This window comes from Manis javanica, chromosome 18 (genome assembly GCF_040802235.1).
Source record: "Manis javanica isolate MJ-LG chromosome 18, MJ_LKY, whole genome shotgun sequence".
In the NCBI taxonomy this organism is placed as follows: domain Eukaryota; kingdom Metazoa; phylum Chordata; class Mammalia; order Pholidota; family Manidae; genus Manis; species Manis javanica.
The window spans coordinates 2,969,518-2,994,084 of NC_133173.1; the positions used below are offsets into that span (position 1 = coordinate 2,969,518).

Below are 24,567 nucleotides of genomic sequence, written 5' to 3' on the forward strand. Positions count from 1 at the left end.
CTCGTCTCTCGCTTCGCCCCTCCTGTCCCGTGTTGCCGCGGTCTGCCTCCCCTCGGGGTCTGTGGCCCCGTGTCTGGCTGTCCCGCCCGCCGCTCGTCGAGCGTCGTCTCTACGCCGTCCCCCCCGCACCCCCGCAGGCGCTCGGAAGTCCGCCAGGGCCGGGCCCGCGCTGCGGACGTGCACTGGTGGAGCTAGGAAGATAAATCAGGAATTAACGTTGCCGTTGTCTTAGTTTCCTAGGGCTGCCATAAGGAACGACCATTCAAAACCCATATAATTTGGGTTATAACATTAGGTTGATAACATTTATTCTCTCACAGCTTTGGGGGCCAGAAATTGGAAGTGAAGGTGGCAGCAGGGTCCTGCTTCCTGGGACCAGGGGAAATCCTCGGTTCCGGTGGTGCCCAGCAATCCGTGCCTCCCGTTGCGTGCGGCTGCATCACTGCGATCTCTGCCTCTGCTCTCCTATGGTGCTTGCTCGCCGTCTCTGCCCGTCTCTGCGTCTCCTCCTGAAAGAACTTTCTTTCAGTCGTCTTGGATAAAGGGTCCACCCTACTCCAGTATAACCTGATCTTAACTGATACATCTTAATGACACTTTGCAGATAAGATGACTTTCTGAGGTTCTGGACATTAATTTTGGGGGTGGTGGTGACACTTTCCAATCCAGCAAAGCTGTCTTAAAGAGCTTTAGAAGTAGGGCAGCCAAAAGCTGACAATGACAGTTGGTGGTACAAGTGAATGCAAACAGCTCAATTGGGTTTGAGAAATTTTCATAGACGTTTGGGCTGTTCTCTTGATAGGTGGATAGGATTTGAATGTGCCATCATAGACACCTACGGCAAACACCACAGGCAAGGAAGCAGTTGAAAATGTGAAATAAGTTCGATTAAAGCAGGAAGGATCTTGAATGCAAGCTGAAGCGTTTGGTGGCTGTTCTTGAGTGTTTCTGAAGGAGGGTTGTGCTTTGAAGATTTAATTAGAGCCTTAAGCCAAACCTACTTTGTGTTACTTACTCCAGTTTAAGAATCTTAAATCCAATGCTCTGAGCATATCCTGTGCTTTTTCATCCTGGTTGCTCTGCTCTCCTGTCCCTTATTCCTGAAATACTGCCATCAAGCCACATAGCTTTCACTTGTCAATTTTTCTGTCATGGAAATTGTTCTATACCCTGGGGTGGGGTAGAAGAGCTGTTCAGTGTATTTTATAACAGCATCCCACTAATACCAAAACCTGACAAAGATAGCACATGAAGAAAAAAACTAGAGGCCAAACTCAACAGCTCTGAAATAAATTATTAGCAAATTGAGTCCTGTACTCCATCTGGAACAAAAAAAAGGGTTTATCCCAGAGATGATTTTAACATAAAACCTGTTGCTGTAAATCACTGTATTATTTAGAGGTTTAAAAGTATGATCATTTCAACTGATAAAATACTCTGAAAAAATTCAGTATCTCCTTTAATTTAAAACACTTAGCGAAATGGGAATAAACTAACTTGAGAAAAAGCACCAGAAATCTATAGTGAACATTAAACTTAATGGTAAAACATTATAAACATTCCCATTAAAGTCAGGAAAAAAATGGAATACCTACTTTAACTAATAATATTCAACATGGTGCTAGATTTTTTCTAACCAATGCAATGAAACAAGACAAAGTAAAAATTGTTAGGAAAGGAAGACATGAAAATATTTTCATTCAGATGATGTGATTTTTCTTTCTGGAAACTGGAAGAGAATGAAATGACAAACTTCAAAACAATTAAATGGTTCAGTAACGTGGCTAATGACAAGAACTTGGTTGGCCTGCATTTGAGTGCTAGTTTTATGGAAGATTATGGAATGAAGCTTCTGTGTGAGGCTTTGAGTCATGCTGCCCAGTTAAGGGCACAGACTCCCCCTGGCAGTCAGAAATCTGCATAATTTTTGACTCCCCCCAAAACCTAATTTATCATAGCTTCTGTTGATTTTATGGTAGTAAATGATAAAATAGACTAGTATTTACATATATTTCATGACATACCTAACTTTTTCTTAATTTTTTTCAATAGTTCTTGGCTACACTGTTCATCTATGAGTTTTGTCAAATTGTCCCAAATTTCTAAAACAATTTTCCAATATAGTTATTGAAAAAAAATCTGCATAAATGGACTCTCACAGTTCAAATCCGTGTTAAGGGTCAACAGTAGTTTAAAAAATTTTTAAAAAGATATCAGTGAATAAAGCTCAAGGCTGCCAGAGCAGCTGGAGATCGAGGGGAAATATTCCAGAAAGGAGGCATCTGAAGAGCAAGAATTCAATCTGCATATGAAATCCCCTCAAATCCTCGAATGACCCCTTATGGCACATCCACTGGGTGATATACTTCAAGGGTTCCAGTGAAAAGCAACAGCTCAAAGGCAGGAAAAGGGCAGATATTTCAGCTGCTGTCTGCTTCAAGGGAGACAGAGTTTGCTGTTTGATTTCTACAAACTTAAAGGGGGTTTGATAAATGCCTTGGACTGTCCACTGAAATCCCATGGGGGCCATAGCCTAGAATACTAGGTGCCGGGACTAAGGAATTCACTCTAATTAAACGGTGAAACTTAAGCAGACTCAGGACAACAAAGGTCTGAACCAAGATTCCACAAGTTCAAGGTCAAGTTCAAGCTGTTCATTCAATTGCCTGCTAATCAAAAATCCACATTCTTCAGGGAAAGATTAAAGAATCCAGAATCTGTAATGTTTCATTCCCAATGATAATTATGAAAGTTTTAAAATCTTAAATATGCCCCCAAAATAAAGTAACTCAATGTCAATTGAAAAGTCAGATAATGGCAGTAAAGATCAAGGCCAACCAAATGCTGAGGAGAAAAGAACAGCTTTGTAGCAGCTATTAACAACTTCTACAAGAGTTTAAGGGAAAGATAGTCATGATGAATACATAGATGGGGAATTGTAACTCTGGGGAGAGTAAATCCCTGGACAAAATACCTCTAAAACCAGAATCAGTCAAAGGGAGAAATAAAGTTTAAAACCTGTTTATTGCTTACAAACGGCAGTCCGGGGCCGTCTCTCTGTCCTCTACTCAGGCAGAAGCAAACCAGCCCTCCCCTCACCTCTCAGGTTCAGCTAACCCCTGAGCTGCCCAGGTAATTACCCATCCACATGGAGATGAACTATGTCTCACCACCCCTGAGGAATGCCTGTTGATATGCAGATGCACCAAAACCAGGCGAGATATTCTGGAAATATTACAATTTTACCCATAGGACTCTTAACAGAAAAAATTATTTAAAAAAATAGCAATTCTAGAACGGAAATAATCCAATGTGTGAGCTCAACAGCAAATTGAGGTTGTCCAAAGAAAGGGTGACTGAAACTGAAGAAATATCAGGAGTCATCTCAGTCAAGAGATTGAGAAAAGAAGATGGAAAGAAATGATTAATCAAACAACATTAAGGTGAGGATATTAATTGGAGTTCAGCAGAGGAAAAAGAAAAAGAAAAAGTTATGAAGAAATAATGGCAAAAAAAAAATCCTCACATTTGGCAGAAACAAAACAAAACCCCAAAAGTATCAGATTCAAAAATCTCAGGGAACTGCAACATAAATATGACTAAAACCACTCTTACCCATATCATAATCAAACTGCCGAAAACAGATCTTGAAAGCAGCCAAAGATAAACAGCACAGGACGTACCTGAGAACAATGACCTGAGCGCCCTCTGACTTCTCACCTGAAAACACAGTCAAACGATACGGAGGACAAATCTCTATAAAGTGCTGAAAGGAAAAAGATCATTAATACAGAACTCTACATCCAATAGAATGAATGAAGGTGAAATAAAGCTGTTTTCAGATAAAGAATTCATCTAAGCGAATTCATCACTAGCAAATCCATACCACAGGAAATGCTGAAGGAAATTCAGCCTTCTGGAGAATGTCCAGAGGGAGTCGGGTGGGGCCCAGCTCCCCAGGGCCTCTCCAGCGGGGTGATTCCCTGAGAGCTCCGGTCAGGGTTGCAGCCAGCCTCTGAGGGCCCTTTGTTCTCTCTCAGCTGGGAAGGACGCTTTCTCCTTGTGGCCCAGCTCTGCCTGCTCAGGAGCAGAGGGAAAGTAAGCCAGCCCTGCCTGTCTCTCCTTGTCCAGCTCACAAAGGGCTCTCAGTGCCTCACAACGGTCCTCTGATGTTCAGCCTTCCGAGCGTACTGTCCCCAGTTCATGGATGAGGAAGTTGAGGCCCAGAGGGAGGAAGTGGCGTATTTGATGTCCTATATAAAGAACTGGCATAACCAGGACTTGGGTTTCCCAGTCCCACGTCTGGTATTGCAGCACAGACTCAGGCACAACAAATGCACGGCCAAGCATCGATGCTCAGTCCCCCAACCCCTGCTGAGTGCACAGCCTGGGGCAGAGAGGCAGCAGGGACCACGGCCTGGAACCTCACCCGCTGGCAGCTAGGAGGTTTGACAGCTGATTTTTCCTCCGTCGATGAGCTTCACATCCCCAGAGAATGGGTGACAGTTGGGAGAGTCTCTTGTGGAGGTGGGAGGGGAGGAGAATGGAGAGGCTGGGATTTGGGACGGATGAGGAGGTTGTCCCTACTGCTGGAAACTGGGAGGCTCAGAGGAGGATGTATTCCGTGAGGTCCAGGCCTTGGAGTTCTTCAGCACAGAGGTAGGTGTGGGGCAGGGGGGACCTTCACCTGGAGCCGAGCTCCAACCGGCTCTCCCTGAGCTCTCGGCACCTGGCAGGATGGGGGACCAGCGGAAGGAGCCATCTCCTCCGGCCTGTGCCCAAGGCCCTGTCTGGGGTCTTCCTGGGTCCCCAATGAAGCCTTGGAGTTGGCGGGCAGGGAGCCTGGACCTGGAGACCTCTTCCTGTTGGTCCCCACCCCCGGACGCTAGCGGGGGGCCATGTGGGCGTGTTCTGTGGCTACCAAGGCAAATGGCCACTGCAGCACCAGTGGGCTGGCCACACGGGGCTGACTGCAGGCCCTGAGCCGGGGGCACGGGGCCCTGAGGATAGGTGCTTGGACACGCAGGGTGCAAGGCTCAGGGCTGCCTGTCCTGCATGGTGGGGGTGCGGGATCACCCGGCTGATTTCACAGGACCTAAGCCTGGCTCTGATGTGCACGCATCCCGCAGTCCCGGCAGGAAAGAATGCCTTTGGCCACAGGTGCACAGGTTTCTGGACTCCTGTGAAAACATGAGGGCTTCAAAAATGGCCATTAAACTATTTTCCAAAGCTGAATTCAAACATGCACTTTTGCTCGCTGTGCCCTCCTGCCAAGTTTCCGTCCCCACTCCCCACCCAGATCATGTCCCTCAGACTCACTCTCTGCTTTGCTCTAGCGGACCTAAGGCCCCAGAAGCAAACTAGGCCTGCCCACTCATCGAGGCCGCTCCTCTGAAGCTTTCTTGGGCCCACTGCCCAGCTCGCAGATCCCAGGCACACCTACTTACTTCAGCCTACCAACCTCCAGCCCGATACCCATTCCCACTCACCCAACGGAACCCGCCTATGAAGCCAAGCCCCACCGTTCTGGGCCTGCCCATTTCCACCTGGGCCCGCAAGGCTGGTTCTGGGCACACTGGCATTCCAGTCTGTAGATCAAGACTCAGCCCGATGTTCCCTCCCACTGTCCCCCTCTGCGCCCTGCCATCCAACCTCCTGCCCCAACCTTGGGCCCAACTACCCCTCCTCTTTCCCCAGACAGGTCAGCATTTGCCCTCTAGATCCAGTCCTCTTCCCCTGGGCCAGCCACCTGGGGCTTCGGGGGGGCGGAACTGGAGGCCTTCTGGGGCCCGGGGATCCTGGCGGCCACACCAGGCCACAGCCCAGCCTCTTCCTTTCCACTTCTTTACTAGGTGTCCGTGGACTTGGACTTGACTGTGGACAAGGCATCACCTCAACCCCTCTGGGTGGGCACGAGGGCTTCAGAAATGGCCATTCAGCTATTTTCCAAAGCTGTCCCCTCATTTCTGCCCCCATCTTTCTGCCTGCGGTAGGCTCCTTAGCGCCCTTGGGCCAGCTTTCCTTAAATTCCATCACCTTCAGGAAGTCCCCCTGGTGAGAAACCAGGACAGGGTCAGAGGGGCTCAGAGCTTGCAGGCAAGGCAGCGCGGGGAGAGGGGGCGTCCTCGGTCTCCGAGGCGGGTGGCCCTGTGCGGTGCCTCCTGGCCCGCTGAGAGCAGTCCGCGGCCAGCCTTCTCTTCGGTGTCCCCCCTTCCTTCCCCTGCGCGTGCGTCCGAGACGGGCGGAGCTCCTGGGGGCGGTCCACGAGACCCCGTGTTCGGGGCTGGGGAAGGCGTTCTGCACCGCCAGAGAGGCCCCCTCGTCGGCCCGTAGCCCGCGCCCACCTCCGGGCCCGGGGGCGCGTCAAGTCCCTTTAAGGGACCCTCCGAGGGCTGTGGGCGGGCCGGGCTGGGCCCGCCCTCCCCCGGCCGCAGCCTCGCGGGCGCCGGCGCCGCTCCCGCCCGCTCCCGCGGCCTCTGCGGGCCCGGCCTCGCCCGCCCGCCCGCGCGCCCCGCCGCCCGGCATCCCGGCCGCGCCGCCGCGCAGCCCTCCCGCGGCCCCATGTCGGCCGCGACCGCCTACAGCGAAGACAAGGGCGGCTCCGCCGGCCCCGCGGAGCCCGAGTACGGCCACGACCCGGCGAGCGGCGGCATCTTCTCCTCCGACTACAAGAGGTGAGCGCGCCCGCCCGGGGGGCCCGGCCGCGGCCGCGCCGGCACCATGGACAGCGCCCCGCCGCCCGGGAGCCTCCCCCGCGGCCGCAGGCTCCGCTCCCCGCCCGCGCCAGGCCCCAGGGCCACTGGGGGCCGTGGGGAGGCGCAGGCTGGGGGTGGGGGCGCCGGGGACTGGAAAAGGGGGCCGCAGGCTGAAGGGGATAGGCCCCGGGGGCGCGGGGGGGCGGCGCAGGTTGGGGCGGATGCCCCAGGCCTCCTGCCAAGTGTCCTCCTGTCTGCGGGTGAGGGTACGGGGCCCTCGCCTTTCTCGCGCGCAGTGAGTGTGCCCCGAAAGAACGGGGAGCGGGGTCTGAGTCTGCGAGCTGGAGCCGGAGGAAGCTGGGGGCTGGGGCCTGATCGGAGGCCGCCTGGGCCGGGCCCCCCACATCTGCAGGCGGGCCCCTCCTGCAAACCCGTTTTCCCTCTTTGCGGTCCCTGCTCTCATCAGGCTGCTGCTGCCCACATTGCCCCCGCATGGCGACCCTGCCGTGGCTGCCAGGCCTTCCCCTCCACCCGCGGCTCACTCTTTGATTCCTAAATTCTGAAACAAGCATTTTTAAGGGCCTGCTGTGCTGAGTCTTGTCCTCGGCACTGGGGTGCAGCGGTGAACAGAACAAGCCCCCGTCCTGAAACTGCTCTAGAGAGGGGCGCGGCGGAAGAGCCGTCAGTGACCATTCAGTGTAGTGGGGGCGGTGGAAGGGTGGGAGGAGCCCCGGCAGAGGAAGGGGCTTGTAGAGAGGCGAGGAAACCCGTCACAGGTTTTGTAGGTAGGTGCTGGTAGGTGTGGCCAGAATCGTGGTGCAAGCCACTGGAGTGAGCAGAAATGAGGGTGCGGAGATGCCAGGTTTGGGGGAGGTCCACCGGAGGGTTCTAAGCAGGTGATATGTGGGGTTTGCTGTTTTAGAAGGGTGCCAGGCTGGATGGTGGAGAGGGGATTGGTGTGTGCTGACTGAGCAGGGGACAAGAGAGGAGGTGTTAGAAGGGGGTGTGTGATGGTGGCCTATCTCATGGGGGGCAGAGGATCTGAGCTATTGAGGAGGCAGAAGCCACAGATGTGATGGTGGTGGGGAGAGGAAGGAGAACATAAGGGTGACACTCAGGTTACCAGTCCTTGTAACTGGCGAGACGTTGGTATACACTGTGATTGAAAATAAAGATGTTACAAGCAAATTCGTGCAGAAATAATGTTGAGCCTGGCTTTTGACATGCTGAGATTGTAAACTCAGGGTCATTCAAGTCTAGTAGATAGCTGGACATTGGGATTTGGATTCCAGGACAGATTGTTAACACACACACACACACACACACACGAGAGATTAACATACACGCACGCATGCACATTCACATATCAAAGCGACAGAGGAAGTGAATATAACCCAGGGAGAGTGTATAACATGTGTTCAGACAGGACACAACAGGGCACAGATATGAACCTTCAAGACACAGATTAGGGGTGGCCAGAGAGCAGGGGGAAAGTTTCAAGATGAATGAGAAAAAGTAAACCAAAGGCAGGAGGAAAAGAAAATGTGGTTTCAAGGAGGAAACAATCAACAATGTCAGTGTCCATTGAAGTCAATTCAGAGGAGAAGAATCTTGACCAGGGGTTCAACAAAGAGCAGGTGAACCCCTCCCTGCCCCACTCCCCCCCTCCTGCCCTGGGACACTAGCTGTGGCAAAGTCAGGAGAGGAGGGAGATTATTTCCACGCAACATCCTCTTAGGAACAGTCCTAGACATACAGAAGAGTTGAGTGAATACTGCAATAAATGCATATTTCCCCTCCCCTGGGATCCAGCCATTGTTGGCATTGTGCCATATTTGCTTTATCTGACCATCTACCCATAAGTGGTTTTGGCAGAACCATATAAATTGCAGACATTAGCCCCTCGGCCCTACATTCTAAGCAGCATCTAAAGCCAGATTAAAGTGAATAAATGAGTGAATAGGAAGTGAGTAAATAAAACACAGTGAGTGGGCATCTTGCTTTCAAGAAGGTAAACTCTGAAGGGGAGAAAGGGAAAGAGTTGCTGGAGGAGAACATTGATTCCAGAAGGTTTATTTTATTTTTGTCATTATTGTTATTATTTTATTAGAATGGGAGAGCCTAGCGTAAATTTCACTGCTGATGGAGAGGAGCCGGTAGTGTGGGAGAGGCTGCAGGAATTGAAGGAGGCAGAGAGCCCTGAGTGGCAGGTGGGAGGCCTGGCCTGGCTGCCAGGAGGACCGGCTCTGCCCAGAGCGAGGAGGGCCGGAGGGGAGCAGACCACAGAGGCAGGTGTTCAGGAGCTCCGGGCAGTTTTATCCGAGGCGTTTCATTTTCTGTTAGAAGTGAGTGGTGAAGCTGGAGGAACAGGGCAAGGCTGCCCATGGGGATTTGAGGAGCGCTGAGGGGATGTGAAATACAGGAACAGAGCCAACCGCTCCTGGCAGGGCACGGGCTGTGGGGACAGGAGGGCCAAGGACGGGACTGAGAGCAGTTAGAGGGATGCACCTGGCACCTGGGCCAGGCAGGGAGGAAGCAGAGATAAGAGGAGGCTGATAGGAGAGAAGGAATCAAGGACCTGGCTCTGGAAAGACAGGTGGGGGTCACGAGGGCTAGGGTCGGAGTGGGAAGGGGGTGTGCACGAGTCCTGAGGAAGAGTAGGCCTGGGGAGGCAGGGGTCCAGGTACGGCGTGAGCGTGGACGTGAGGAGGGCACCTCTCACCTCTGGATCAGCCCCCCTGACCCCTAGGCCCCTGGCCGGAGATGGGACATTGGTTTAGTGTGCAGTCCCCGCCCTTCTCCCCATCCCGAGTCCTTGTCTCTGAGCAGTGAAAAGGAAACCAGGGCCTCCCTCCCTGCCAGTGTCCGGTTTCTGAGTCTCAGGGGCGGGCCGCTGGTGACAGTGACAGCATCTCCAGCTCCCTGGCCAGCTCAGCCCCATCTTGGAGCAGGACCTGGCGTCGGATGCAGCGGTTCCTGCAGCTCCCGGGGGCCGTGGTGCGGCCAGGGGCCAGAGGGGCCTGTGAGGCTGATCGGGAGGCTGCCAGCCCTGTGCTGGCCCCCGAAGGTGGGCCCCCGCCCTGGTACCAAGCCCTGCAGCCTGAGGAGCTTCGATGGCTGCAGGCCCCGGAGGAAGATACAACCCCAGAGGCGGCCCTGGAAGGACCCTGCCCAGAATCTGGCCAGAGCCAGCCGCTGCGGTACAGGGGGGCCCCCGGGGCCCTCACCCGGACAGCCTGGGAGGCATGGGATGGCCACTGCCACCCTCAGCCCCGACTCCTTCAGGGCCCACCTCCTCTGGGGCGGCCCGGACCGGCGTTTAGGGTCCCAGTGGGACAGGGGCTCCAGGGGGCCCAAGACAGGAGCTGTGAGTAGCAGTTGGGGCACATGAGCTTAACTCCTGGAAGCTCCAAGGGGAGGGAGATAGTGAAATATTTGAGGGTTGAGGTCCCACCTCAACCTGGCTGCCCGGGTCCCAGCTCGAGTGGGCTCCGGGTGAGGCCTGGAGGCAGAGTAAGGCGCAGAGTAGGCCAGCCTGTGCTGGCTAGTGGAGGGGAGCTTGGTGGGGAGGGAGGGAAAAAGGCACACATCGGTGGGGTGAGCATGTCTGGCCTCAGAGGCCGCGTTTTGCCCACTGCTGGCTCCAGCCAGCCCCTTGGATGGACAGTCCCTCAGGCCAGGCCCTCTGACCTGTAAGGGGATCCAACCACGGGGGAGTCAAGTTTCGTGGTCTTACGAGTGTTGCAGTGTCTCTCTGCCATCCTCGCCCCCTGGGCACACGGGCTGGAGGCAGGGTGAGGGGCCCAGGCTGGTCCTACCCCAAGGGAGCTGCTGGTGGTGGGCATTTGACCCTGCCTGGGCTTTGGCTGCCACCTACCCCCAGCCCCGCCCTCCCTCAGTTCCCCTCAGCCCAGGGCCCTGGGGACTTCGGGGACCTGGAGGGTATGCACTAGGTGGGCGGGAACGGCATGTCCAGGGTGTGTGCAGTTGACATGGGCCTGTGGCATGTGGGGGGTTGGTGAGGACAGCTGGTATGAGGAAGTCTGCGTCAGAGTGCACCCAGAGTTAGGGGCAGGGCAACCCCCGACAGCTCCCAGTGACCAGGGAGGACACCCACCCAGCCCTCAGGCTGAGGTCACAGGATCCTCAAGGCGGGATGTATTTGATCTTAGAAGTCTCAATCTGTCCTTTGGCCATTTCAGCAGATGAGACCCGAGTGGCCGAGTTTTGTTAAAAGGTGCATGTGCGTGTGTGCACATGCGCGCGTATGTGACACGTGTGAAGAATGTGTTTCTTGGAGGACTTTCGTGTCTAGATGAGGTTGTGGGGGGAGTATGGAGAGGTCTCCAAGCAGGGGTCTGTGGGGCTGTGTGTGTGGGTGTCTGTGGGGAAGTGCAGGTGAGGTACATGTGTCCGTAGGCGTGCAGGTTTATGTGTGGAGATTGTTTTTGTGGGAAGTGCCTGTATGTGTGTGTTTCTGTGGGGTTTGTGGGTGTGTTTCTACAGGGGTTTTATGTCTATGTGTGCGTGTAGGGGTTATGTATGGATTGTATGTGTCTGGGGGGCATGGCCATGTCTGGGGGTGGAGAAGCGTGTGTGTGTTTGGTGGTCCTGGTGCTTGGTGGGGGAGTCTGGGGGTACGTGAGGAGGGTCCTGGGTGTGCTGAGGTGTGCGGCTGTACGCTGGGGAAGGTGGTGCGCAGCTCTGTCGTCCTTCCCAGACCCTCAGTGCTGCCCAGGCTCAGCTGAATGGCCAGGGCCTCTGTCTATGTCCTTGTTGTCCTGAGCTCAGTCTCCCTAGAAACTGGCCGCCTGGTTTGTTTGGAAGAGTGACAGCATGGTCATCTTCTGGCCCGGGCTTGGCCAGGGAGACTAGAAAATGTGCCCTGGTTTGGGGGGCATTTTCCCAAGCTGGAGAGTTCTAGATGACATGCCTGGGGCTGGCTATCTTCTGCCCTCATCTGACAGCCATCATCTTTCTATTTTGCTCTCCATCAAAAAAGGCTTCAGGAAAAAGACACTTTCTGAAATCCTGGGAGCCTCGATTTCTGAGCCCACTTCTGCCTCTTCTGATCTTCTCTGTTAAGCACTCACGCACTTCTGCCAGTGCGGCCCTCTGACCGGGGTGTGCTGTGCTGGGTTCTTCTCTCCCCCTTAGCCTTGGTCACCTACTCATTTCATCAGCAGCAGTCACACTTTCCTCTTTATGACTTACTGTCATGCTCTTCCTTCTCCTAATATTGCTATCTTTAATTTCTGACTCTCTATTTAATTTCTAAATATTTTCTTTCTGTGACTAACTTTGCACACATTGCTTTCTAATTTCTACCCCTGATGATACCTCTCCAGGCTGGGTTCTCATGCCTGGGTCAAAATCCGTGGGTCATCAGAGGATCATCTGGGGGATTAGAGAATGTGCAGGTCTCCACACACAGCTGCTCACATTTTGGAATTGTCTCGGCGGCATATGAGTGTGTCAGTTGCCTCACAGCTCTAGCAGCTGTGTATAGACACATTTTTCCTTGGGTTTATTTGCAATTCTCTGTTCACGTCTTTGACAAACGGTCTCTGGACCTCTGAGTCCAGTTGGGCAGGTTGTTCACTGCACAAGGGTACCTGGCCAAGGAATACAAGAACGTGCTCCATCTTCTGTATGGAGAGCAACAGCTCAGGGCTGTGTCTCCTGGAGGGGCCAGCAGTGGGCTGACGGGCATGCAGCAGCCCTGACAGTGCGTGCTGGATACGGACCCTACATTTTTATCAGTACTCTACCTATTTTGAATATTAAACTTTCATTTACCATATCCCAAATCTTTTTTTTTCCGTTGCTGTTCTGGGCTGAATTCTGTCCCCCTGAAATTCACATGTTGAAGTCCTGACCCCCCAGCACTCAGAATGTGACTGTATTTTGAGGTAGGGCATTTGAAGAGGTAATTCAGATCGAATGATGTTAGAAGGGTGGGCAGTAGCCCAATATGATCTGTGTCCTTAGAAGAAGAGAAAATTTAGGCAGAAAAACAGCCATCTACAAGCTAAGGAGAGAGGCCTCCTAAGAAACAACCTTGCTGCCCTCTTGATCACAGACTCCCGGCCTACAGAATTGCAGGAAAATAAATTCCTGCTGTTTAAGCAGCCCACCCAGTCTGTTGTACATGTTTATGGCAGCCCTAGCAAATGAATATAGTTGCCTTATTTTTTTTTCTTAAATTTAGTTTTCTGTGCCAAAGTTAAAAAAAAAAAGTAAACTAGCTACCTTGTTACTGAGGATTTTATGGCCTTAAAAATAAAGATTTCCCCTTCCTCACCTACATTTAAAATTAGTTTGACTATTAAACAAATGGGACTTTATTTTGGTGTGAGATAACGTGCATAACAGTTAAATTGTCTGCTGCATAAAAGTTCCCACTACAGTGTTTATTAGTAAGGGGCAGAAGGTTCTTTCTTCCATTGGTGCTATTTGTTTCTAATGTGTCAGCTTAGGTCCAGTTAAGAAATTTCCCCCGTAACCTTTGTCTTTCTATTTCTAACCGGTGCCATAGAGCTGTTATCACTGTCCTGTTGCTCTCTGGTTTGAATTCTGATAGGGCGACTTGTCTGCCATTGTTTCAGTCATTGTTCTCTTCTTTCCCCCAAATAGTCTTTGGAGTTATTTCCTATTGATTTATTTTTTCCAGCTGAATTTTGCCATCACGTCACAAAACTTGACCAAATGTCTCTGCTGAAATTTCAGTGGACATTGCATGGAATTTATGTGTTGGCTAGGGAACCGCCTTTATCCCCTTGAGCCACAGCCGTGTGGCTCACATGTCACCTCAAGGGGCCGTTGATTCACATCCTTGCTTATTTCTCCTATTAGCGTTTTCTAACTTCCCTGGATGGCTGTTGAATGTTGAGTGACGAGTATGCCCTTGTTGTGAGGTCACCATAACAGACCCTGGAGTGTCTAGGGCCTTCCCAGTCCTTGAAAGCAGCTCAGTCTGCAGGGCCAGAGCTGGGAACACACTCGGTGGGGCGAGGCTGTCCTGCTCTTGTTTTGGCACCACCTCCTTCCCACTGGCTCCAGGTTCTCCTCATCCATCCGACCGGCCTTTTCCTGGGAAGAGTCTGTACCCATCTACCCGAACCCTTCCTGTTGTCTCCTGGCTTTTTGTTCCCAGCTATATTATTTCCCGGGGCTGCGGTAACAGAGTACCACACACTGGCTGGCTTCGAACAACAGAAGTTCATTGCCTCACAATTCTGGAGGCTAGAAGCCTCTGTGCTCCCCCTAAAACCTGTAGGGGAATCCTTCCTCGCCTTTTCCCACCTTCTAGCAGTTTCCTGGTAATTTCTGGTGCTCCCTGACCTGTAGATGGATCACCCCAATCCTCCACTTGACATGGCATTCTCCCTGCATCTCTGTCTTTTCACAAGGCCATCTTCTTCTAGGAGCACAACACGTTGGATTAGGGACCCACCCTACTCCAAGGTGGCCTCATCCTCATTACAACTGCAAGAACTCTATTTCCAAATAATCACATTCTGGGGGAGTAGGAGTTAGGCCTTCATATTTTTTGAGGGGGGCACAAGTCAACCCATAGCATTGGCTGGCCCACGTGTTTCTCTGTGCCAAGCCCTTGATCTGTACCTCCCTGCCTCCGCTGTGTCGGGGTCTGCCCGAGCCTGCCCTGCCCATGTCCCTGCTTTCTGCTGGAGCCTCCTGATGGACACCCCACCCCACCCTTGTGACCTCCGTGACCTCTTGTGCTCCCACCAGGCATGACGACCTGAAGGAGATGCTGGATGCCAACAAGGACTCCCTCAAGCTGGAGGCCATGAAGAGGATTGTGGCGGTGAGCAGGGACTGGGCAGGCGGGGGCCAGGGGCAGCTCTCCTCGGCCCCCAGTGGGCCTTAACCTGACGAGTGTGGCCGCCTCCCTCCTCTCTCCTCCTTGACCCCACCACCAGATGATCGCCCGGGGAAAGAATGCCTCGGACCTGTTTCCTGCTGTGGTGAAGAATGTGGCCTGTAAGAACATAGAGGTGAGCACCCCGGGGGGTGCTCTCATGCCCACCTCCACTGAGAATGATCTCAAGCTGGCTGGGTGAGGAAGGGAACCGTCCACCCCCTGGGCCCGACCTGCTCAGAAATGTACCTGGTCCAGGAAGAGACCTGTCTGCATGTCCCTGAACTAGATGTGGATGAGAGGAAAGGACCCGGGGACACCTCAGACACTCCCCCACTGGAATAATTTGTCCCCATGGGCCACAGCTGGCTGGGGCGATGACATCTCGTGGGGTGGGGGCACCAGTCCCTGCTGAGAGGCCTGCTGTCCCCCAGGTGAAGAAGCTCGTCTACGTGTACCTGGTGCGCTATGCCGAGGAGCAGCAAGACCTGGCCCTGCTGTCTATCTCCACCTTCCAGCGTGGCCTGAAGGTCAGAGGTCTCAGTTTACCTCCCCGGGGCCTGGGCGTCATCAGCACTGTCTTGGAGGAGTGGCCCTGGGAGAGACCTGGGCATGGGGGCAGGTTCTGGAGGCCCTTCCCTATCTGCCCAAAGTTGGGAGGGTGAGAGTCAGGGGAGATGACCAGTCAGACCCTCGGAGGCGGGAAGGCCCTGGGAAGGGGCATGGTAGGTACACTGGGTGCCCAGAGACCGTGGTCCCCTCCTCCGAGGAGCCTGTGGTAATGGCTGCCTCAGACATGTACCACTGGATCCCCAACGGTGCGGCGCCCCTGGGCCCTCACCCGCCTGGTGTACAGGAACTGCAGCCACGGCAGACAGCAGTGGGCCTCCTTCAGACAGACTCGTGAGGGGAGTGCCGTCGGGACCCCTCAGCCCGGGGCGTCCCGGCCTGGCACTGGCAGACTGCCTGGTCTAGGTGTCTGCAGAGAACAGTGACCAGGACCTTTTTATCTGGAAGCTGGTAAGGAGGACAAAGGGGTCACTGAAACAAACGAGCTCCACTGAGAGGAGAACAAAGTTTATCATGAGGAAGAACTGCCTCGGACACGGAAGGTCAGCACCGAGGCTGTAAACACAGGAGTATTCTGTTTCCAGTGAGTTTAGTACAGCCAGTGGTTCCTCTAGAGTTGGAACAGATGGATTGTTCTGTTTAGCACCAGGAGAAGTTGACTTGTCATGGATGCCCCAGTGTATGCACAATACCCACCTTTGTAGACCCTGCTCACACCTGCTGTGAAATGCTTTGAGGCAGGCAGGGATTGAAATTGACTAAGGGAAGGGCTGTGGGAAGTGAGAAGGTTCAAGTCCTTTAAAATGGAGGGGAGGCTGCATCCTCCCACTGCAGAAACTGAATATTCTCGCCTCTTGTTTTGTATGTTAAGTGCATGGCTGGCAGTCTCCACTGGGTGCTGGTCCGGTAGATAAGCCATCTCCAGTTCCCATTCCTGAGAGAGGGACGCTGAAAGTCCTGCTCCTCCTTTCATGTCCAGCTGGTCCTGTGTGTTGCTGAGCAAACAGAAATTGACTGCCTGAGTCTGAGGCCCACCCGTGGTTCGATCTGCTGTGGCCAGGAGGAGGGGTTGGCAAACCTGCTTCTCTGAGGTGGGGCAGAAGCACGGGCACTTGCATAGACCATTCATTCATTGAGGCAAATACTTGGGTGTTTCTGTGCCACGCATTGTGCTTTTTAAGTCAAAACCATAGGCTCTATCTCCGGTTGTCAAGTAATCTTTTGGTTTGAATCAAGGTCACATCATTTTAAACCATTCTGGAATTCTTGCACAGACAGACTGTATATTTGCCTGTAGTTTCTACAATCTGCCCCTTTTCCTCTTAGAAAACAAGAGCTCTTTTAGTCCACTCAGTGCAATGATTTCTCTAGAAGAGTGGTCAGCAAACTTTTTCTGTAGGCTTTGCACGCCATATAATCTCAACCACAACTTTGCCCATGGTGCAAAAGCAGCCATAAATGAGTGGGCATGTCCGGGCTCCAGTGAATCTTTATTTGTAAAAAAGGCAGAAGACAGATTTGGCCTGAAGGCCATAGTGTGCTGACCTTTGCTCTAGGACATCTCTGACCGGTCGTGTCCAGTGATAGAGACCTCACTCCATAAGGCAACTCCCTCCATCTTAAGACGACTACAATTTATTTATATTGTGTCAAAACCTCCATAGCTATAATTTCTAAAAATGTATTTCAGGCTCATAAAAGTCATAAAGAATAACGTCATGAATATCTATATACCCAGAATAAGAAATGAAACATCTCCTTACTGTTTTTTTGGCTCTCCTGCATTCTAGAGCCAGACTTTTCCACCCAGGATTCTCCCTTCTTTCTATCCACCCATTTGCTTTGTTAGCGGCCCACTGACGTAGTTGGTTCAATTCAGGCACATATCCAGCTGGTGATCAGATAATCTAGGTCTCCCTACATCCTGTCTTTCTGCGACTGGTCCCTTGAATCCTCTGTGAAACCCTACTATATTTCATTTTATTGGTTTAACACAGGATCCAAGCCAGGGTGATTCTGAATTTTAATTTTGTCCTCCTGATTTTGCGTCTTCCCCCAAGATGTTGAAAAGCTATTCAGTCCAGGGCCGCAGCCTGTGAACCCCTTAGCACATCATGTTTCCAGGTAACGCTGATCTGTTCATCAACTCCCTCCAAGTACAATGTTTTACCAGGTGTGGGAGCATCTAACTGTACAGTCAGCTGGCATTTTCCCATCTTGCTAAGAAGGATCTTATTCAGTAGCAAGAAAATTTCTTAACACCTTTCTTGTGCAAAGGGCTATGGCAATATGGAGATAAAACAGACATGAATGCGCCTCTTAAAATGCATATATATTAAGTAAAACCAAAGACCCATGTCAGTGGTAATCCAGGAAATGTTAAGAGACTCCCGATGCCTCGCTGAAATCAAGATGCAGGTGTTAACATCTACAAGCTTAGTTACCCTATTAAAAAGGAAAATGGATTTTTTTTGTGAATCCATAATAATTACCCCCAATATATATATATATATATATATAAAGGTTTTGGCAGTGGATGGGATATGATTTGACTGTAGGAAAATACTAACTCCCGCTTTGTAAATAAGCTTCTAAACCATCTGTTTAAAAATCAATTCCAGAATTTTGACTGGGATTACCATCGTTGTCACCTGCAATTTTGTGGCTCTTGCCTTTCTCCTTTTAGAAAATCAGGGTGGCACCTCTCCTGACGTGCTCCAGCACCTCGCTCACAGTGCACCATTCTCCAAGATTAGCAGTCATTTGCAGCGGCTGCTGTTACTGTTGAAATCCCATGATTACAATGCACTGTGTCTAAGGCTCTTCTGAGTGTTTTTGGACGCAACAGAAGCAAAGCCATTACCCGTTGTTACAAACACCAGGGAGGAGAGGAAGAGCAGCATTTGAGAGGAATAGAAGGATGAATCCTCTGGAAGGGAGACCAGCCTGCATTTACTGGCAGTCACCTTGGCATAAACACAGAACCCCCACCCTCCCACCCCCACCCCCAATTCCTAAGGAACAGGAGGGTCTCAGGATCAGGTGTTCTCAGAGTTTTCCACTCTTCCTGAAAGTGAAGCAGCTCATTGCCACACCTGTTCAGATGTCGTGTTTCTGCAGCCAAGTCCAGGAGTTAGTGCCCCCAAGCAGTGCCCACCAGGTGCCTCGCACTGGCACATACCCTGGCTCAGACAGGAGGCAGGGAAGCAAGAGCTGGGGTAGCTAGGGACAGTGAAGTCCCCTGTGTGGCCCTTTCCATCGGGCCACCTGGTGCTGTCTTACGGCTCTGCCTCCACCTCTGCACTCAGGACCCCAACCAACTGATCCGGGCAAGCGCCCTGCGCGTCCTCTCCAGCATCCGCGTGCCCATCATCGTGCCCATCATGATGCTGGCCATCAAGGAAGCGGCCTCGGACATGTCGCCTTATGTGCGGAAAACAGCTGCCCACGCCATCCCTAAGCTCTACAGGTGTGCCCCAGCCCTGCCCTTCGCTCCTCAGGGCAGCGGCCCCCAAGCCCCCGGTCCGCCCCTGGTCTCTCCCAAATCTCGCAGGCAGGCTGCCCTACTTAAGCTCCAGACTGCCTAAGGCAGTTTGGAGAACTGTGAGGGAGGGAGGATGCTGGAAGGGGCGGCTCACACCTTTGTGAACAGGCTTCGGACGTGGGAGGTGGCCCAGCTTGGCCTGACAGCGGGAAGGCTGGAGAGGCAGGGCGCAGGGTGCAAAGCGCTCCCCACGGTCTCTCCTTCAGCTTGGATTCGGACCAGAAGGATCAGCTGATAGAGGTCATTGAGAAGCTTCTGGCCGACAAGACCACGGTGCGTCTGAGGGCACAGAGGGATGGGAGGAGGGTGTGACCCTCCCGCCCCCCAGTCACCCTCTGGCCTCTCCTTCCCCAGCTGGTGGCGGGCAGCGTGGTGATGGCCTTCGAGGAGGTGTGCCCGGAGCGCATCGACCTGATTCACAAGAACTACCGCAAGCTCTGTAACCTGCTCATCGACGTGGAGGAGTGGGGCCAGGTGGTCATCATCAGCATGCTCACGCGCTACGCGCGCACGCAGTTCCTCAGCCCCACCCAGAACGTGAGTGCCGCCCGCGCGCCCCGCCCTCCCGGCGCTGCGGCCCCGCCCACTGCCGCCGTCGCCCCTGCAGGAGTCTCTGCTGGAGGAGAACCCCGAGAAGGCCTTCTACGGCTCGGAGGAGGACGAGGCCAAGGGCGCGGGGTCGGGGGAGGCGTCCTCCGCAGCGCTGCCGGCCCGAAAGCCCTACGTCATGGACCCCGACCACCGGCTGCTGCTGCGCAACACCAAGCCCCTGCTGCAGAGCCGCAGCGCCGCGGTGGTCATGGCGGTGGCGCAGCTCTACTTCCACCTGGCGCCCAAGGCCGAGGTGGGCGTCATCGCCAAGGCGCTCGTGCGCCTGCTGCGGAGCCACAGGTGCGTTCGCCCCGCCCCGGCCCTGCCGGGCCCCGCGCCCACGTGCTCCAGCCGCGCTTCTCGCAGAGGCAGCGCGCATCCTGCTTCCCAGCCGGCCCTCCTGCCCCCGCACTGGCCCAGCCCAGCCTCCCCTCCTCCCAGTGTGGCCCTCCCCACACGGGGCCTCTCCTCCTGTTTGGCCCACCTCCCCCCACCTCGTCCCTTGTCCCAGCTGAGGGGCCCAGGTATCACTGACAGGTCCTCTCCGCAGTGAGGTGCAGTACGTCGTGCTCCAGAACGTGGCGACCATGTCCATCAAGCGCCGGGTGAGCAAGTGACTCAGGCCTGAGGTCGCAGGCCGGGGGTGCCTTGTGCAGGCTCTGGGGAAAGCAGGATGGGGCTCGGCTGTGCAGAGCGTGGTGAGGCGGAGACAGCAAACGCAGGTGGAGGACCAGGGCCTAGGTTCCGAGGGCCAGTGAGGGAGGAAAGGCCGGTGGAGAAAGAGCCGGTCGGATCTGGGAAGGAGCCGGGGAGAGCTGAGGAGCCGAGGCCAGTGAGGACAGGAAGGGTACTGGGCGGTGGGTCCGGGCAGGTGGGTGGCACGGCTAAGGTGGACCTCCCTGGGGCTGCCTCTCCTTTGCCAGGGTATGTTTGAGCCCTACCTGAAGAGCTTCTACATCAGGTCCACCGACCCCACCCAGATCAAGATTCTGAAGGTGAGTGATGGACGGAAGTGCACATGGCCTGTCTTCACCCCCACTGACCCACCCAAATATCCACCATGGCCACCTTGGTGCCTGCCTATTTCTGGGGCCCAGCCCAGAGCCACTGCAGCCTGGAGCCTTTGCTCAGGAAACCAGGCTGACAGGTGGGGGGCAGGGCAAAGGGAGCTGCTGCTTGGCACCTATGAAGTGACTTTATCTCCATGACACCCTTGGAAAGTGGACATGAGCTCCATTTTATAAACACGTAGACTCGGAGCTGAAGTAACCGCCCCAAGGTCAGTCTGCCGTCTCCAGAGTTCATCCTTTCCCCTGCAGTCTTCTGCCTTCCACCCAGTGATACGAGCCCCGTGCAGCTATCCCCTCAGGCTTTCACGCACAAATACACCCACAGAAAAAGTGTCAGGAGCCTGTGCGCAACGTTCCATTCCTGCTCTGCCTCATTATGGAGTCGTCTCATGCAGCAGCAGTGAATCCAGTCTGACACGTCTGTCAGTCACACAGCTAGATCTGGGGGTGCAAGAGAGCAGACTGATGGGGCACCCTGCCCTTGGGGCTTACGGTCTGTCTGGGGTGAGGAGGAGACACTGAGCAGCTGGCACAAAACAAATGTAGAAATCATTTGCAAAATGTGGCAGGAAAGAGAAGTGCAGAGAGCTGTAAGAGCGTAAAACTGGGGAACCTGATCTAGTCTGATGTCCAGGAAGATTTCCTTCAGGAGGTGAGCCTTGAGTTGAGGCCTGAGAAATAAACTTATTTCTGCCTCCTGAGGCAGAAAGGAGTCTGATGAAAGGCTGGTGTGGCTGGGTCTTTGGTGGGAGGTCAGAGGTAGATGGTGGTCAAGTCATTCAGGGGCTCAGACTGTGGTAAGGATGTTGCTCTATTTTAGGGCAATAGGGGGCCCTGCAGATTTCACTGGCCTTAGAGAGGCCGCGTGATCATGCTGTCAGCGCACTGTCGGGGTACATGTAGGAGGCAAATGGGTCCTCCTGCATTTGGACACGCTTCATGATCTGGTCCCTCATCCGTCTAAGGACGAGGCAGGGCCGTCCTGAGCATGTTGTCTGGTCCACAAAGTGTGTTGGAATGAAGGGTTGTGAAGGCGCAGAAGGCCCACCGGCTGCCCTGCCCCTTCTCTGCCGCCCTGCAGCTGGAAGTGCTGACCAACCTGGCCAGTGAGACCAACATCCCTACTGTCCTACGGGAATTCCAGGTATGAGCCACAGCCAGCTCCCAGCCAGAGGGGCCCGGGAGCGCTGCCCCACAGCCCTTGTGCTATGTGGGAAATGTCCTGGTGGCTCAGACCTTCTCTTAAGAGCCCGAAGTGGAGAAGCCGATCAGGGTCCCCTCCCGGTGCTGCCTGCTGGCTTTGGGTCAGGCAGTCACTGGGAGATGGCCGAGAGTGCCACCCCCAGTTCAGTCTCTGGCTTTGGGGGTCATGGAATGAGGGGGGACAGCTTTCCTGAAGGTCACCCTCAGGCTTGCAGAGCCACTGAGTGGTCACTGCTTGTGTGGTGTCCCACAGACCTACATTCGCAGCATGGACAAGGACTTCGTGGCAGCCACGATCCAGGCCATTGGACGCTGTGCAACTAACATAGGCCGAGTGCGTGACACCTGCCTCAACGGCCTGGTGCAGCTGCTGTCCAACCGTGATGGTTGGTGTCCGTCTGTCTAATGACCAGGGGGTGTCTGCCTGCATGTCTGGCTCTGATGGCCAATGGGTGGCCGCTCACTGCCCCGGCACATTGTGTTCATCAGTCTGTCTGCCTCAGTGCCCAAGTGATCCATCTCTGTGGGCCACTGGAGAAGTGGGTGGGGCTGAGGAAGAGAGCTGGTCAGGGGGAGGGGGTTGGGGGGCTGCTTGCAGGTGTGTTGGATCACCCAGCCATCCCAGGGTGGCACTCGTTCCTGCCCCACAGAGCTCGTGGTTGCAGAGTCAGTGGTGGTCATTAAGAAGCTGCTACAGATGCAGCCAGCACAGCACGGAGAGATCATCAAACACTTGGCAAAGCTCACAGACAACATCCAGGTGACAGAGTAGCACCGTTCCCTCCCCACCTCAGTGTCCATCCCATGATTCTAAGACCCTGTGATTAAATACACTAGCCTTGATTAAGATCAACTTTCAGATCCTCCATACTGGCTCTGAAAGGTCTTTAGGTGGAAGGAGGGGAAATGGGGCCATGTGACCTTGCCCAAGATCCCCCCTCCCTCTAGGGGTCTCTTTAAAGGGAGCCCTGTGGTCCCGTACCACCCTCATGTTTTCTCTAAGCTCTGGCCGAGGGTGGCTGATTGACAAATCCTGTGTTTCTCTGTTGCGCTGCGGCCGAGTTGAATCGTTCAAACAAGGCATTCCTGGAGATTGGGGAAGAGTACATGGCAGTAAAGCATTGAGGGCACCAGACCCAGAAAAGCCAGTCATTGAGACCAAGCTGTGGCTGACTTTGACTTAAAGGCGCTGTGCATGCTAGTGAGACCCTAGAGAAAAGGGGAGGTGCTGCCCACCTTTTAATCTCTCTCGCTACCCCCACTGCCACTTCAGAGCACCCCACCATGCACGTGGCCAGTGCAGATGGGAGGAGGGCCGATTCCCCGGCAGGCTGCTCTCGCCCACCCGCATTCCCCACTCACCCTGTCCTGACTGTACCCCTGCACCCACAGGTGCCCATGGCCCGAGCCAGCATCCTGTGGCTCATTGGCGAGTACTGTGAGCATGTCCCCAGGATCGCACCTGACGTCCTCAGGAAGATGGCCAAGTCCTTCACAGCAGAAGAGGACATTGTCAAGCTACAGGTCATCAACCTGGCGGCCAAGCTTTACTTGACCAACTCGAAGCAGGTAAGATGCAGAGGCCCCCGAAGCACTCCGGTGCCCATAAACGACTCAAGCAATGTTCTGGGGGCCCTTACCAAGCAGGCATGAACTCCAGCACCTCCTTCTTGGGAGAGAGTTCAGGGCAGGTAGCTGGTCTTCCCAGGTCCCCACTTTTTCCCCAGTGTCTACAGTGGTTGTGTTGAGGAGCCTCTCCTGTGAGGCTGAGGCCTCCCATCTGCTGGTGGAGGCCCTGCCTGCCGCCTTGGCATCCTGGCTGGGAGGGGCCAGCAGTGACAGCCCCTGATGGAGAATGCTGGTCCCCGGAGATGTGGTCTGTGCTTCCTCCCAAAGCTGGGCAATGCAGGCCAGCCTGGGCCAGGGGTGAGAGGGGAAGTCGCTCGGACTTGGGTGATACTGGCGGCTGTGGTCATTCCCAAGGTTAAAGGTCATGAGAGGTACAGGGCCAAGGGCATAGCCCAACTCAGCTGAACTATCAGAAGGTTAAAAGCCTGTCGATTGTCCAGCATTCCCTGAGGTGGCCCCAGGAGATGCAGAGCTTTTCAGGGTGCTGGGGACATAATGGTTCCCACATGCACTGCCCGACTCAGGCAAGTGAGGCAGGGGTGGTAAACCACCGCCCATGGGCCAGATCAGGCCTGCTGCTAAAGTTTTACTGGGACACAGCCATGCTCATTGTTTATTGTCTGTGGGTGCTTTTGTGCCACAACAGAGCTGACCCTTTGTAGAATACGTTTGCCAACCTTGCAGCCAAGTGCCTGGGTGGGTAGCCGGGGTCGCCAGCATGGCTGTGCCTGGAGGTGGCCTCCTTTCTGCCCCTGGGAGTTCTTTGAATGGTGGCACTTGTGCTTCTTCAGTGGCTCCCTTGATCCCTGGTGGCTAGGGTGGGCCTCCCCCAGCTGGGGAGGCAGGGTTGTCACGTGCTGGGCCTGGTCCGTAGCTGGACGGAGCAGCAGTCGCGTGCGGAAGCAGTGAGGGATGGAGTCAGCGAGTGTCAGCGCTGTTGTGGGAGAGGCAGATTGGAAGGAGAGAAGTTAGAGGGAGCACCATGGGGCAGCAGCCATGTTCTCGGGCCTCCTTTGTTGAGGTGGGAGGAACGGTTGAAGAAATGAAGCGGCAGGTGGCGGGCAGCCAGGCTGGGGGACTGTCTGAGAGGCTCAGGCCCAAGTTGAGTCCCAAACCCCAGGGTCATGATGTCCGCACATTTCCATAAGCCTGGGCGTGTTCTTGCAGCATTCCCCCAGGCTGGCACTGCTTGCTGCAGGTGCGTTAGTTCTGGTTGCATGCTGTGCTAGCACCGAGCTGTGTCCTGGGGTAATGACGGTGAGCAAGACGGGCTTGCCGACCTCCAAACACTCACAGCCAGGTCGGGAAACAGCATAAAGCAGAGCAAGCAGAGCTGACACAGCTGCGCCCACCCCTCGGCCGGGCACAAGGGCCCAGCCC

At 54.2% G+C, this 24,567-nt stretch overlaps 1 protein-coding gene and 1 long non-coding RNA gene across 3 annotated transcripts in view; one reads left to right on the top strand and one right to left on the bottom strand.

Annotated features, from left to right (window-relative positions):
* Positions 1 to 373: 373 nt before the first annotated feature.
* On the bottom strand, positions 374 to 6,169 carry LOC118968730 (uncharacterized). The gene is made up of 4 exons (XR_012127230.1): positions 6,037 to 6,169; positions 3,887 to 5,180; positions 3,684 to 3,766; positions 374 to 509 (listed from the first exon to the last, which is right to left on the bottom strand). It is a non-coding gene; the product is annotated as an uncharacterized lncRNA (long non-coding RNA).
* A 371-nt stretch (positions 6,170 to 6,540) lies between these two features.
* AP3B2 (adaptor related protein complex 3 subunit beta 2) overlaps positions 6,541 to 24,567 on the top strand; it is a 30,064-nt gene continuing 12,037 nt past the window's right edge. The window contains exons 1-14 of one of the 2 annotated variants that reach the window (XM_037000526.2): positions 6,541 to 6,674; positions 14,451 to 14,526; positions 14,642 to 14,716; positions 15,015 to 15,110; positions 18,459 to 18,619; positions 18,901 to 18,967; positions 19,049 to 19,231; positions 19,302 to 19,585; positions 19,836 to 19,890; positions 20,209 to 20,280; positions 21,437 to 21,499; positions 21,812 to 21,944; positions 22,209 to 22,318; positions 22,951 to 23,127. In XM_037000526.2, the coding sequence (XP_036856421.2) occupies positions 6,562 to 6,674; positions 14,451 to 14,526; positions 14,642 to 14,716; positions 15,015 to 15,110; positions 18,459 to 18,619; positions 18,901 to 18,967; positions 19,049 to 19,231; positions 19,302 to 19,585; positions 19,836 to 19,890; positions 20,209 to 20,280; positions 21,437 to 21,499; positions 21,812 to 21,944; positions 22,209 to 22,318; positions 22,951 to 23,127 (1,665 nt within the window). In that variant the 5' untranslated portion in view covers positions 6,541 to 6,561. Of the gene's footprint in view, positions 6,675 to 14,450; positions 14,527 to 14,641; positions 14,717 to 15,014; positions 15,111 to 18,458; positions 18,620 to 18,900; positions 18,968 to 19,048; positions 19,232 to 19,301; positions 19,586 to 19,822; positions 19,891 to 20,208; positions 20,281 to 21,436; positions 21,500 to 21,811; positions 21,945 to 22,208; positions 22,319 to 22,950; positions 23,128 to 24,567 lie in introns of those variants that run through there. The other variant, XM_037000527.2, reaches the window with a different exon arrangement.